The sequence below is a fragment of the Leopardus geoffroyi genome, chromosome A2 (genome assembly GCF_018350155.1).
Source record: "Leopardus geoffroyi isolate Oge1 chromosome A2, O.geoffroyi_Oge1_pat1.0, whole genome shotgun sequence".
NCBI lineage: Eukaryota > Metazoa > Chordata > Mammalia > Carnivora > Felidae > Leopardus > Leopardus geoffroyi.
The window spans coordinates 98,306,942-98,323,168 of record NC_059331.1 but is presented as its reverse complement, the minus strand read 5'-3'; the positions used below and the strand labels follow the sequence as shown (position 1 = coordinate 98,323,168).

The 16,227-nt window shown below is 43.9% G+C and overlaps 1 protein-coding gene across 1 annotated transcript; it reads right to left on the bottom strand.

The window, feature by feature from the left end:
• Positions 1-3,071: 3,071 nt before the first annotated feature.
• On the bottom strand, positions 3,072-16,199 carry PEG10 (paternally expressed 10). The gene is given in 3 exon segments (XM_045494826.1): positions 3,072-8,282; positions 8,285-9,489; positions 15,958-16,199. Coding segments are annotated over 3 exon segments (2,382 nt in total). The 5' UTR covers positions 15,963-16,199; the 3' UTR covers positions 3,072-7,110.
• Between the last annotated feature and the right edge of the window lie 28 nt (positions 16,200-16,227).

The following is a 16,227-nucleotide window of genomic DNA, read 5'->3' as shown; positions in this document are numbered from 1 at the left end:
GAAGCCAGATCAATAAATATACAGGCACACAAAGGTCACATGGTTGATTGATTAATTGATTGATTTCCAGAGACATTTCTATATATATTTAAACACACACACACACACACACACACACACACACACATTTATTTATTTATTTATTTTCCAGATACGTTCCCATATGTATTTAAAGAAGCCAGAAATCAATAAATATATGGACACACAAAAAGACACACACACATTTATTTATTTACTTGCATTCGGATTCTCTTTTACATATATTTAAAGAAGGTGGAAATCAATAAATATACAGACACAGACACATACACAGTCACACAGACATACACATATGTATTTATTTTTATCCAGATTCTTTTCTATATATATTCAAAGAAGATGGAAAAGGAGTTAAGGGTGGGGGTTGGGTGTTTATTTCTTCAAGAAAATATTAGGAAATTGGGCTCCATCCCACAACCCTGGGATCATCACCTGAGCCGATATCAAAAGTCAGGCACTCAACCAACTGAGCCACCTAGGCACCTATAGTGTATTTTTTGATGTATGGGTCAAAAGTGATTCCTCTCCACACTCATATTTGATTAATTTTATGTTTTTAAAAGGTGTGTATTTTCTCATTGCTGTGTAACTTGTTTTGTATTACTAATATAATTTATTCAAGAAAGGTAAGACCTCCAATGAGTGAGACACAGGTCTCTATCAAGATTGACCAATGAAAGTATATTTGTATGTGTTAAGTTAAACGATGTAGTCTTCATTTTAAACAATTGCTTTTGACTAATTATTTGCCTCAACTATGCTGGATAAAAGGGATTCTTTATGTAATTTGTATAGCTACAAAACAGACCTTGTTGATACCACTCTGAGAAGCCACTTCTTTTATAAAACTGTTAATGTATTTTAACAAATATTGCCTTTGCTAAATGAAATAAGTTTAATGATCTAGACTTGCCTTGTGATACAGTTGCATAATCTAACTTAATACAATGTTGAGGTTCAGCAACTTTTTGTTTGTTTCACTTAAGCTTTGTTTAATTATATGGGTTTTCTTTGAAAGTTTGTTCATTTTTGAGAGGGGGGTGGGTACAGAGGATCCGAAGTAGGCTTTGTGCTCACAGCAGTGAGCCAGATGGGGGGCTTGAATTCAAGAACCAGGTGATCATGACCTGAGCCAAAGTCAGACGCTCAACTGACTGAGCCACCGAAGTGTCCCTACATATTTTTTTTTTAAATTTTGTCTCTTGAGAGGGAGAGAGAGAGAGAGAGCATGTGAGCATGCGAGTGGGGGAGGGGGACAGAGAGAGAACCTTAAGCAGGCTCCACACTCATTACAGAGCCAAACAGGGGGCTCAAGCCCACCACTCTGGGATCATGACCTGAGCCACCCAGGCCCCTCTAATTACATGGTTTATGGAGAGAGGGGCAGGTCAGGATGGGGAGGAGCCTAGGTGTCGTAAAACAAAGGTGAATAGGATATTTCCATTTTCTTTTTTTTAAATATGAAATTTATTGTCAAATTGGTTTCCATACAACACCCAGTGCTCATCCCAACAGGTGCCCTCCTCAATACCCATCACCCGCCCCCCATCAACCCTCAGTTTGTTCTCAGTTTTTAAGAGTCTCTTATGTTTTGGCTCCCTTCCTGTCTAACCTCTTTTTTTTTCCCTTCCCCTCCCCCATGGCCTTCTCTTAAGTTTCTCAGGATCCACATAAGAGTGAAAACATGTGGTATCTATCTTTCTATGACTTATTTCCCTCCATTTTCTTTCAAACTGATTTGGTTGATAGTTTTTACATCATATTGTGTAAATTATAAGTAACCCCTATGCTGGCATTTGATAGGCTTTGATTGTGCTCCCACTCCCAGTTTCCCCAGTTCCACCCATCACTCTACATACCTGTGAAAGTCTGTGTACTCTGGGCTGAGTGGACAACTATCCAGGGTAGCCTGCTTCCAAGGTGAGAGTTTTTAATTGTGTGTTTTCATCATTAGTCCCAGCTCTTTTCATTTAGTCACCATCTCCCATGTATCCTTCCCAATAAACCATTGTTTATGTGACCACCGTGTCATATGAATCCAGCAACCCTTTGAAACTGGCACATTAAGAGTCCCTTGGTCAGTGTTTTGTATGCAAACTATTACAACTCTGATGTCATTAGGTTTTGAAATATGATAGGATGAGTGCCTCATGGACCCCATTTGTCCCTTTTCTTCATATGACTTTCATGATCACTGTTAATTGGTATTTTAAAAATCCACATGTTAATTTCCCATCTTATTATTATCTTATAATTCATCTCCATCTTATTTCATTAGTATGTCTTCCTTTCAGTGCTTAATGATTTTATAATTTTTCTATTAATAAATATCAAGTATTCCACGAGGGATTCATATTAAAAGTTTATTTTCTTTTTTTTTTTTTAATTTTTTTTTTCAACGTTTATTTATTTTTGGGACAGAGAGAGACAGAGCATGAACGGGGGAGGGGCAGAGAGAGAGGGAGACACAGAATCAGAAACAGGCTCCAGGCTCTGAGCCATCAGCCCAGAGCCTGACGCGGGGCTCGAACCCACGGACTGCGAGATCGTGACCTGGCTGAAGTCGGACGCTTAACCGACTGCGCCACCCAGGCGCCCCAAAAGTTTATTTTCTTAATAGAATCACCATTATGTGGCTTTATATGTTAAAGTTTTGCATCTTAATGTTTTTATATTATATTCATAAAGCATTAATGGTGGTGCTTTATTTTTACTTCATATGTTAAAGTTTTGCATCTGGGAATAATTTAGTTGATTTCCTGGAGTATTCTGGGTAATTGATACTGGGTTAATGTGTTCTTTATACGACCCCCCACTTCCAAACTTACCCCCACCCTCCCTCTAGGCTCCCAGACCCTCCCCCCTGCCCCACCCCCATTGCTTCACCCTCCCCTCTCCTTTCCTCCCCTCACCCTCTCCACTTCCCCATCCCCATTGCCCTACCCTCCCATCTCCCTTCCTCCCCCTCCCCCACCCCACACCCTCACCCTGTTCCTTTAATGTCGGTGGACGCTGAAATGATCAGGACACAGTTTGCACTTAACCACTAAATCTTTATTAATTGAATTTTTATTATAACATCAATACAATATTAGTAAATAGAAATACAACAATAAAATGGGGAAGGGTAGGGAGGTGGTAAGGAGAGGAGGCAGGGGTAAGTAGGAGGGCCACTGACAGGGGCATCATCACTTTCCGGTAACTTCCATAAATATTTACCTTCCATCATTACCAGTTTCATTCCAGCAAGAATTTTTCAAAGAGTACCTACTCATCCTGTAACTCTCCAAAGGCTTTGCTCACAATCTGGACCCCTGGAGTTAACACCCAGGGCAAAGAGCCTCTTCTAAATGATTTATCTAATCATCTTCGAACTTTTTCCCACTAGAGTTTTGTCCATGTCCAATCTGCCCTAAATAGGTTGATCTCTCTGCAGGTCCCTCTGAGTTTATTTGAAATCTTTAAGGGTAGCAATCATAGGGTAAAGGATCACAAGTAAGTACACATGTCCACTTATAGAGTTATCTAATACATAATATCATGCTAACTTTTAAACTAACCCCACCCACTTAAGATTACTTAATAGTCCCTCCCACCCTAAAATACTTATCATTATATATATCCCCTATTACTTAAATGATTACATAAAGAAATAAAAACAACGCAATTTCCACAGACCAATTCAATTGATCGTTTTCTACAATCCGAGACAACAAAGAACTTTCAACCCCACTAGATGTGCATTCTTTAAACGGTTCCCACCCAGCTCTTCATCACGGCAGGTGATCCTTCATTTTTGTCCGGGTCTTTCCAGCAGTGTTCTCTGTTGCCAGTCTTGGAACTGCATCTGATGTTCGATGTCTGTGGTGGATGACAACCAGATCAATCCAGGAGCCCAAGAGGTACCTGCAAACTTAAAAACAAATCCAGACCGCACGATACAGATGTGCCCTCTTTATCCATTGTGCCACCTTGCATGATTGAATCAAGCTAATTCTCTGTTTTCCAGCATCCAATACAAATACCTCATTGCTCAAACTAAATTGACCCTTCAGAAATGTATGTAAACTTCCTCCATCTCAATATTCTAGTGTGATGACCTTCACTAGTTCTCTCCAGGGTCGCCCAACAATGGGAGCTCATATCTTCTTCTTCCTTGATTTCATGAACACTGAAAATTTGGGTCAAAAGTTAATCACGTTTGCCAATTTGTTTCAAAAAGGTCGACTACCGGTTTTCCTTAATAACGCTGATATGCTGATTTATTTATGTCCTTTATGCTTTATTTTGCTCCCTTTCTAACTCCCTTAGAGATTTAATTCCTTTGCTCTTTCCTTTCTAATGAATAAAGGCATTTTTGTGGGAAAAATGCCCCAAAAAAGGGTCCAATTAACATAATCAACAGCAACAAAATAAATTCAGTGAAAGGAAACTTATTAAATCCTGATACTATAGAATAAATTTGAAATTACTTATTCTTAACACCTACATTTATAGATAGGATAATAGAGAGTATATATAGCAATAAAGCATAGTACACACTGCCCAAAGTTTTCCACAAGCTTTACTAAACAGCCAAATGTGCGTCAGGGTCTTCATCCCCATCACCATGCTCTCCCTGACCGCTGCTTTCGTTGGTCAACATCTCCAGATGTTTGCTTGCAGTGATGGCAAATGTCCGTGTGCACATGCCACAGGGCTGCAGACAAATGACCTACTTCTAGGTCCTCTGCAGCTTGAAGATCAATTGACAACTGTAAGTTTGACACAAAACAACTTGAATCAAATGTATGGATGATGGATTGATCTGAGGTAAACTGAAGTGACGCTTCAAAATAGTCCAGAAGCACAAACGCACCATTTTAAAAGTAATTACTCTAATACACGTGGGTGACTGACAAGCTTTCTGATTCCACTGAAAGCGGGGGGGGGGGGGGGGGGGGGGGGGGGGGAGGAAACGTTTTTGGAATTAACTAGCCAATTAGTTATCTTCTTTGGATTTGTAGATCTTTTTGTGTGACTTGTTAAAGGCCCAATTGATAAAATTGAACTTGTATATGTTAAAATAGAAGATTGAAGGTTAACGGGATGAACCACTATACAAATACTCCAGTTCTGAGGACTCCATTCACAGTGTTGTAAGAGAAGTTCACAGTAAAATATTTTATACTATGTTAACTTATCCATTTTAATTAGTTTAACAGTAAGAATTGGATAGAACTTTGTAATTCAATGGAAATAACTTCTGAAAGCAGTCACCACTTTAAAACACTGTTAAAAGACACCACTAACCTACAGCTAAAACTTTTAAGTATTTAAACATGCAAGAATGGGGGGGGGGACGATAATGAATGTATGAAAGATGATGTGGATGAAAAATGAAACTTCACCGTTGGACTCCTCTTCATGATAAGCAATTGGAAATATATACCACACGGTCTACTGCTCAAACTGTGTTTTGGCAATTGGACGTTGTGTATTGAAACACATGCCCCTCGAAGCCTGCCTCTTTCTCCTCCGTGCATGGCAGCAAAATGGAGTCTCAGCAACCAGGCAGGAAAGATGACACGAATCCTGCAGCAGGGTCAATGGCAGTAGTAAAGAATTAAACAGAAAGAGAAAGGTTAGACAAACAGTTCAAGGTAGTAGCAAAAGACCAGGCTAAAGAAGTCAGGCAGTCCCAGGTTAGCACAAAGCATCCAGGAGACTAGACGTCATCACCAGACTGAAGACAACGCTTATGTTGTCCGTTGCTTTGAGTCATTTGAGTTGTTCGAGGCCTTTCATTCATTGGCAGCTTATTATCCTCTCCATCCCCTAGAGGGGACCGCTTTCCGTTGTGTGAACTCTTGATCCTTTTAAAGTGGTTACCCATCAGGTCACTCTCTGGATTTAAAGCTCACAAAAGAAGTCCGTATCTTCAAGGCCATGTCCAGTGCCTCAATCCCTCTTCTTCAAAGATATCCCTCGCAGGCATAGGAGTGTGGGTCTGGGTGCTAAATTCGTGTCCCCTCTCTAAGCATCCTAATGCTATAGTCTAGTGAGGGGACTGCTGATGAAATGCCCAGATGCAAATGGAGGCAGACACATGGAGAGATGCTTCCAAGACTTCAGATGAGGCTCTTCCAGCCAGTTAACAACACCCGTGAAATTTCTTCTGATGGACAAGTTGGTAGCATTAACTCAGAGTCTCTTAAGAGGTGGGTATGGGTTAAGAATCCTTTTGATTTGCTGCTACTCATTAACCCTCATGCGTGACCAAAACATAATCACCAACAGTCTCTAATTACCGGGTTTAACACTTCATGGAAGCCATTACTGGCATGATGATGGTAAGGTGTTGTGAGAAAGCCAGAGTTCTTGGGTACATGTGATTTGCACCAGGGTGTGAAGGCACACTCTAAACATGCCAGAGTCCCTTCTGAGAGAGCACTTCCTTCTGAGGCCTGAGGTGTTGCTGTTGCAGGGGGTTTGCCTGCTCCTGGGAGAACCAGTCTCGTTGCTGCTCCTTGAGAATTAACGGAACCATGAATGTGGAGTCTGAAGATGGTGAAGTTTCGAAGGGTGCAGCAAAAAGATCACGGAAGCCGTTTTACACTGCACCAACAATTCTGGCTTCCTTAATAAGGCGTCGGTCCTCCAATGATGTAAAGAGGGTACCGAAACTGCAAGAAAAGTCATGTCCTCCTCCTCCTCCTCTGTATCTCCCCCTCCATAGAGAAATCAGCATTTCCTGTGTTTGCATCAGCTTCTCTGTAAATGTTAAAGGTGGAATCTGGCAGCCTATTAATTCAGATGGTGACAGAGATTTCAACGAATTTTCGTTACATTGGCAGTTACGGTGGAAAACCGAGAGATAATTTGTTGGTGAATGCTCTGTCGCTCTTTTGGTGCTTTTCAGGACGTGTGCCTGTCCAGGGTGGCCCTGACCTTTCCGTAGCCGTTTCAGAGAGGACCGTGCCTCAGGTTTGGCCTGTAGATGCAGTAGCCCAGTTTGGCACACAGTCATTGGTTGAGAAGCTGAACAGGAGTAAATCTGAGGGCAGAGATCTCGAAGGACACGACAAGTGTTTACATGGTGCTGTAAGACGGCGGCGGCGGCGGAGGCGGCGGCGGCGGCGGCGGCTGCGGCGGCGGATACTGGGGTACCGGAGGCTGGCGGTACCAATGCGGATTCCAGGTGATCATCACGGGGACATAGAGCGATCGCCCGTGTCCGTCTCGCCCCACCGGGTACCAGGCGAATCCTACCGGGTAGGTCGGGTACGTGGCATAGGTGGGGTACGTTTGGTATCCAGGTATCTGAGGTACGTATTCAGTATACGTCGCCAGGTGAGCCTGGTCATCCAAATTTGGAATAGAGAGTCGAGGATACTGATTCTGGATGGTGAAGTTGTTGGGAGCTCGGCAGTCGTAGGAAACTTGCAGTTTCCACCCCCTTTTCACCTGGAGAACTTGGGCTCCGTTGGGGGCGATCGTTGGGGTGATCAGCCCATCTTTCACGTTTCTGGCCACGAAATCTCGCAGAGCTGCCATTTCAGGCTCGGACAGCGAGTACACGTGTCCGCTGGGGATACTGTGTGCTCCAGGGATCATCTCTATGGTCGGGTCCACCAGACGGTGATCTGGGTAGACGTTTTCATCCACCGGAGTGTACACGTTCTGGACATAGTAGTACCTCACTGGTTGGTAAACTCTGTATCCATCCACCGGGTAGTAGAAGGACGGCTGCGCTGGTGGGGGGAGCGACGGTGGTATCGGAGAGTACATCCGGCAGTGGTATCGGCAATATTCAGAATCAAAGACGATAGATCGGGTGCTCCACGTGATGTTGGGGTCGTGTGTGCTCAGCCAGCGCACCCCGAGGACAACGGGGAAGAACGGAGACTGAGTCACGTCAAATGACAGCACCTCGCGGTGATCTCCCAGGTCAACGATCAGGTCATGCGTTTCGTGGACAACGGGGCCCGATGCTATGGGACGTCCGTCAATTGCTTCCACAAGTATCGGCCAGTCCTTGACTCTCAGAGGAATCCCATTTTGGGCAACGTACTCGTGATCGATGAAGTTGCCAGAAGCACCAGAATCGATCATGGCTCGGACGAACAGGGTGTGTCTGCCCGGGAGATGAATCTGGAGCATCACTTGCAAGTGTGGAGATGAAGCATCATCTTGTGGGGACCTTATTAATTCTGGCCCGGTCGCTGAAGGTCCCTCTACAGCGGGGCCGGGGAGTTTCCCGCCGGCGAAGCCTTTGAGGCCTTGGCAGGACAGTTGTCGGCGTAGTGACCTCCATTCCCACAGTAGAGGCAAAGGTTCAGCTTTCTGCGTCGTTCCTTTTCTTCCTGGGTCAGGCGCATGCGGGCACCTCCCACAGGCTCGGTGGGATCTACCTGGTGGTGGCTGGTGATGTGCGGCAGAACGAGCGCGCGCGGCGGGGAGCGAGGCTTGCGCGCCGCGGCCGCTCTGGCCAGCCTCCTCTCGATGTGGATGCACTGGCCTATCAGTGCGGACAGCGACTTGGCCACTTCAAGGCGCGACAGCTCCGCCTGGATGTGGTCGCTGAGGCCCTCGTGGTACTGGTCAATCAGGGCGGGCTCATTCCAATCCAGGTCCTGGGCAATCATCTGGAAGGCGTTGGAATAGTCGATGACTGACCCCATGCCTTGGCGCAGACGTCTGATCTTGCGTTTGGCAGCCTCCCGCCTCTGAGGGTCTTCAAAGACGTGCTTCATCTCGGTCATGAAGGCTGGGTAGTTGTGCATCAGGTAGTGGGATCGCTCCAGCTTCGCGGAGGCCCAGCGGGCGGCACGGCCGGTCATCATGCTGGTCACGAAGCAGACGCGGACGCGATCGACTGAGAAATCTCGGGTGCTCTTTTCCATGAAGAGCTGGCACTGGGCCATGAAAGGAACCAGCATGTCTGGGTTGCCGTCAAACTTCTCGGGAAGGTCATCTGGGCACTCTTCCTCTATGGGAGTGGGCGGGGCAGCGGCCGCTGCAGCACCTCGGAGCTCGAGGTCATCCTCCTCATCCTGAGGGGTGGGCTCCACTTGCTCACGGAGGGAGGTGTTCTCCTCCGTGAGTTTCTGCACCTGGTTCTGCAGGTTGTTGTTCTCCTCTGACTGCTTCATGACCTTCTCTCTGAGGTTGTTGATCTCTTCAGAGAGATCGTCCCGCCTTCGTTCGGCCAGGTTGGGGATGTACTGGCCTCTTTGGCCGCTGCGCGAGGAGGAAGAAGAAGAAGAGGAGGAGGAGCAGGAGGAAGAGGAGGAGGAAGGGCCGTTGGGGGGAGGAGGAGGAGGAGGAGGTGGGCAGTCGGGCCCCAGGGTGAGAGTTGGAGTGGGAGGAGACCTCCCAGGTGCAGCTTCGCTCCTGTGGGGATGGAGGCCTGGGTCCTGGCCTCCTCTTCCACCCTTTCTTCTTTTTGTTTTCAAAAGCTTTTTGTTTCTGTAAAGGAAGACAAAAGCATAAATTTAACATGTACATTCAAAGCAGCACATTACAAAAAAGAATTTAGCATTTAGAGTGTCCACCAAAATACTTTAAATACATGAGTACTTAAAGTATGCACCAAAATACTTTAAATACATGAGTATTTAAAGTATCCACCAAAAATACTTCAAATACATGAGTATTTAAAGTATCCACCAAAAATACTTTAAATACATGAGTATTTAAAGTATCCACCAAAAATACTTCAAATACATGAGTATTTAAAGTATCTCTTAGCCCTACTTGTTTACATCAGTAATTAATAAAGAAATGCAAACCTTGAAAAGGGGAAAAAGAAATTCATCAATTAAACAAAGCATAACAAAAAGCACCCCATTTTTTAAAAATCCAAATGACCTTTTCCTTCTCAAATGTCACCTGTTCATTATGACTCAACAACACATAACTGTATCAACAGCAAGCTACCTTCACCGACTAGAAAAGAACACTGAGACATTGTAAACAAGCAACTCTGTATCAAGAGAGCACTGCAAAAACCTCTCAAGTCAAAGACCCAGCCAGAATAACACCACAAAGTAAAGCCAAAATGATTAACTGTTATTAGACAAGTTACCTGAAACACAGCTAATATTCCAGCTAATAGGGAACCAAAAAAAAAAAAAAAAAAAAAAAAGGTGGGGGCTTAAAATCACAATGCCTATATTCATCAACTCTGGGGGAAGGGGGCACTTTGGCCAACTGTCATGTGGTCTACCTCCATGCAGAAGGTAAATGATTATCAAAACAAACAACAACAACTGCCACAAAACCCACAGGATTATCTAAATTACTTTTCTGACCACAATTTGACTTCTGAAAGAGAATTCCCTGTGGGACAGAAGTGGCACTGAGCAGCAACATGTGTATATCAGTTTCCCTCCTTATTATGCGATCAATCAACAAATATTAATTGATGCCTCTTAGGAGGAGGTGAGCTATCAGATTGGACACTCAAAAATTTACAGTATAGATTTAATTAAACAACGCAGGTAAGGCACAGTGTGAATATTTAATAACTGTTAGTTATTACATTATTAATAGTTATTAAAGTTATTAATAATAAAAGTTATTGGTAGTTATTAATAAAGTTATTAATAAGAAAATAGAAATGTAACATTCTGTGTAAAGAGGCTAAGATTAAAACAGGGAGGGGCTGCAACTATAGCAACCTAGGCATACATTTTCCACCTAAATTTTTAAATTATTTTTGTATACACTGTAGGTTGAACAAATCCAGGACCTCATTTGACCTTCAGGTCACCAGTTTGCAATTTCTGGTTTTTAAACAAAATTTGTCAGCACAGTCCCACCAAAAATTTGTAATTTAGAGCAGGATAGGGCTGTACTCCTAGGCGGTGAGTGGATATATGGCGCATGGGGGGGTTGAGGGATTAAAGGTCCCTAATTATGGGTATGGGGACAATAAATCACACCTAAAATAAATGATCCAACAGTGCCTATGTACTTCCTAAAAATAGGGCTAAGTGCATTTAGAGTAATTTTTTTAATAACTTTACAATGAGCATTAAACTCTCATATTTGGAAAACTTTAGAAAAGTGCTCAAAAGTTTAAAAATATAATATACAAAGCAGGCAGACTGCCTATTCACTACAATTTTAACTTGGCAGTCTTGGCCACCTTTTCCTCTCTGATTCATCAAGGCAAAATGGACACTAAATTAATTATATTAATTACAACCCACAAAGATAAACATGTGTTATTCAAAGAAGTTAGGTGAAAAATAGCTAACATTTCAATCAATAGGGCATAAGAAAAAAAAACAACGTGATAATCAAAAATGATGGCTGTACACTTCAGCCTTGACCCTGGGTGTAGAGAAATACCCTTTCCTTCCTCTTCCTTAAGACCCCTCATAATCCTTTAGGCCCCTCCCCTGCCCTCCCCCTCCCTACTCCAAGGAGTGGCTATACAGCAAGCAGAATCTCCCCCCAAGCCCCCAAGCAGAATCTTTAAGGGACAGAATTACTGTGCCATTTTAATAGTTTTAATTGACATTTAAGAATATTCTAAATAGTCTAAAAATGTAGAAAAACTAGAAGATGCAATACATCATAACCTGTGACACTGTTTCATTTCCAACTCCTTGGAGATAACTGTATTGGTGACACTCAGAATATAAGGTTACAAAATAGTGGACTTTTTATTTACAAAATTAAGAGTTTTAATGTTCCATTAAATAACAACTAATAAGCACAAGTCAGGTGACTCGGGTGCCACTTCTGTCATCCAGACAATACTTTCAAAATTCTGGAAAGGCATTCAAAGCATGGCCTGGCGCTGCCTGACCCAGGTCAGGAAGGTTAACAACCTACATGTCAATCACAGTCACTGAGATGAGTTTTATTGAGGCCCAGATCTGATGGGTTTTAATATCTGCAAAATACAATAATAAGACAGATATAACAACATGTTCAGAAATCAGCAATCATTGTATTGTTTAGGGAATCAGAAGATCAATAAGGGTTTAAAATTCAAATGCTTTTAGTAGACAGGAAGGTACCATAAAAGTGAAAAGGACCTGAAATTAAGACAGTAAGGAGGAGGCTGTGACTGTAATTTGGGGATGCATGTCCCCCCTCCCCAAAGACATTCAATTCTTTAAAAAAATTGTATTCCAGTGCTGGTCAAACAAATTAAGGGTCTTATTTGGCCTGCAAGGTCACCAGTTTGAGACCCCTGACCTTTACCAAGATCAGGTTTCAGGTGCCCGCCTCTGGGGTTTTAAATTTTGGGGTGGGGTTCTAAATCCTAAAGGAGATGACTGTCCAGAGAAGAGCGGTTTCAACTTTAAAAGTGATAGGATAGTGGGCAGGCAGGTTAACATTTGTGTAAATAAAGTTTTAAAATATTTAAACAGTAACTAGAGCACCAGGTAACATAGAAACAGGAGCATTAGGACTTGATTTGAATTATAGAACTATGGCTCTTTAAACCCCCCTTATGAGGGGCTGGACTGGGGAGGTGCAGTCAGGTTTTAGGAAAACCTGAAAGGATACATAGCATAGAGCCGAGCCACATGGGACAGATGTCACCTTTACATATGAAAAAGAATTCATTGCTAGTCTATATAGGAATTAAATACATTTAATTCATCTCTGACTATTCAGGATGACTTCTAAAAACTTCCGTTCCCCAAACATATCAAAGAGTAATAGTGGCCCAAAACTGTCACACATTAAACATCTCATTAGGAAATGACACTTCATTAAGCAACTCTTAATTGCTTTACATTTTCAAAAGTCCCAATTTCTTTTTTAGTACTCTGTGTACTATTTGTGAAATGCAAATTATATTAATATGCACATTTTTACCATTGTTTTGAACTTTAAAAAAATGCAGACGCAGAATTTCCTAAGAGGAGTTGGGCGGGGGGAGAGTCAGGGTGGCAAGGTGGGCATGGGGACTTACTGAAAGCTGTAATTATAAGCATGTATAAAAGTATCAGGATAAATGAGGTTTTAAAATTTCTTCATTTAGTTAGAAACATAAATATGGTACATATGACTAAAAGTAAGGCATAAATTGGTTTAATAAAAAAGTTTAACAATGCCAGCTAAAATGTTCAACTATGTATTTTGTAATGTAACCACTTTTTACATTATACAAATTTTAAATGAAAATTATGTACCACCAGTAAGTAATCCACTCACCCCAAATTTAAATATTTAAATAGTTTTTGCTTTTTATTTTAAAAAAGCTAATTCTTCTGAATATTTTAAATTAAAATAGTTTTTTATTATAATTACAGCTTACATTATTGGAGTTTAAAGTATATATATATATATATATATATATATATATATATACACATACATACACGCTTTTTTTTTTTAAAGATCCTATTAAGTGTGAGAAATAAGGCTAGCAATGCCTTGGACAATCCAGCACAGCAAAGCACCACAGAAAAAAAACCAGAAAACACCTGCAGACACCAAAGAAGGCACTGAATAAACCAATTTACTCTGGTCATTTAACACATATTTAATGAATGCCTACCATGTGCCAGGCACAATTAATAAATACGCAGGCAAGTTAGCCAGGGCTAATACCCTAGGGTTCCAAGAAAAAAAAAAAAACCTAGCTTCACAGGCATACACATAAACACCTCATCCTTGCTCCAAGGCCAACAATGCCAATAAGCCACTAAACTCCTAGGAAACACAGTTCAAATTGTTCCTTATTTTATATCCACCAAAAAATCCTATTCCAGTAAGCCACCATAAATGCCCATTAGTGTCTTAAAAAAGCCTTAAAAGTATTTAAAACAACTTATTTCTCATTTATAGTAAAAACATTTAGCTGGATTGCCCTTAGAGGCACCAGTCATGTATGCTCAGAAGCACCTTTCATAACCCACTGTCAAGTTTAAATTGTGGATTATGTTATTTAATATATGCAAAGCACTTGTAAAAAGTGCTTGTAAATTCCAGGTATAATTATCATTGTTGCTAATTGTTCTTGTTTATTGTTCTTATATTTATCAGACACTGCTGGATAAAAGCAAAACCGGCGCCACAGAAACCGCAGAAGGGAGGGGCTGTGCAGCCAGGCTCAGGCAGTGAAGGCAGTACGCAGGCGCAGAGGAGGTGGGCCTGATGGGAGGGGCTGGGGGCTCACACTGCGCAGGCGCAGGCGGGTTCCGGGGAGGCGGGGCCGTAGGCCAACTCAGAAGAGGCTGGCTCAGGGAGGGGCCAAGCTTTGGAGAGGCGGGGTCTGAGCAAGCCACCTCAGAGGAGGCGGGCCTAGGGAGGGAGGTGTGGGGGGGGGGCGCCACCTCAGAGGAGGTGGGCTCACAGGGGGAGGTGGGGTCTGGGGGAGCCACCTCAGAGGAGAAGGGCTCACGGAGAGGCGGGGCCTGGGGGAGTGGCCTCAGGGGAGGGCTCAGAGAGAGGCGGGGTCTGGGGGAGAGGCCTCAAAGGAGGCGGGCTTACGGGGAGGCGGGGCCTGGGGGACAGGCCTCAGAGGAGGCGGGCTCAAGGAGAGGCGGGGTCTGGGGGGAGACACCCAGAGGACGGGGCTAGGAAGGGGCGGGGTTGGGGAGAAATGGTCTAGAAGGCGCGCTCTAGGAAGGCGCGCTGCAGAGGAGGCGCGCACTGAGTAGGCGCTGGGAGGCGCTAAGCCCGCTCTGAGCAGATACTGCAGAGAAGGCGCGCTAGAATGGGCGGGGCAGGTCTGAGACTGGCTGTTTGCCTCTCCCACGATCCCCCCTCCCAAAACCCCTCCCACCAGCCTCCAACAGCCAGATTCATTTCATGCAACAAGAGCAATCATCCCCAGATCCAACCCCCCCCCCCCCCCCCCCGCCCATACTAAGCAAACCAACAGTTTCCACAAACTGTTGCTGGACGCCCATTCGTGCCACCACTACAACTACACTGCCACTTCAATCAAGCGCAACTAGGCAAGGCAGCTCGCTCTGCCACCACCAAAAGATTCCCTTTTACACTCAAGTCAGCGCCCCTCCACTCCACTGCTATAGCAGGAATGGTGTGGGCAGAATGTTAAACACTAATTTTTGCCTGGGGCTCCATTTTGTGTAACAGCACCATCATGCAGACAACCGTCCTGCAGAAAAACATAGTGGGAGCCATTCCAAAAGGTGTGTTAGAGACAAAGGGTGGGGTCCCCCTCCAAGAAGACGGAGTAATCTTACTCTACAGCTCTTGTCCCTTTATAGCAGGTTTCTTTATAGCATAAAACAGTGCAGCTTGTATATTTCTGCAGCTGTTATTACTTTGTAGCGCATTTTAGGTGTAAATTCTCTGCAGCTCATGTACCTCTGCAGTTCCTGTGCCTTGTAACACAATGAAGCGCTGTTGTAGTGCTAATGGTATCATTTTTGTAGCGCTAATCTTCTGTAGCTCAGATTTTGTAGCGCATTTAAAGCGCAAATCAATCATCAGTCTGCAGCTCATATATTGCTGCAGTCCATAATGGTTTGTAAGCGCACTGAAGCGTCCATCCATCTATAGCGCATCTGACGCGCTTATCAGTTTGTAGCGCATTGAAGCACCCATCAGCTAGTAGCGCATTTGAAGCGCCAGTCTACAGCGCATTTGAAGCGCTTATCAGTTTATAGCGCATTGAAGCGCCAATTAGTTTGTAGCGCCTATCACTATGTAGCGCATTTGAAGAACAAATTGCAAATTGGTCTGTAGCTCTTATCCGTCTGCAGCTCATGTCTGTCCGCAGCTCATGTCTGTCTACAGCTCTTATCTGGACTTGGGTCCTGGAAATCAAAGCCCTGAAGGCTTGGTTTCTCTCTCCACTCTGTTTTGGGGTACAGCCAGTGAAGGCGTGACAAGATTTTCGTGGAGACACTTAGGGGCACTACTCTATCTCCCGCAGCTCCCGAAAAGGACAGGGGATGAATGTGATCTTAAAAAAAGAAACATCCTCACCGCATACTCACCACGCGAGGACTCCTCTGCGAAGACAGGAGGACGGGGTCCCACACCTGTGCCAGGCGTGGGTTCCGCTGGGTGCTCCGCAGCCCGGAGTGGCCCCGGACGCGAGCCCGCTCAGCGGACCTTTCGCAAGGCTCGGTGGACCCTCTTCGCTGTTCTCCCCAGGTCGTAGTCAGGTTTCTTCGACACACACCAACCGAAGTTGAAGCGCGTGTACCGGGAGCGCCGACCGGGAGCCTTATATAGGCTGAACAGAGGAGGGGG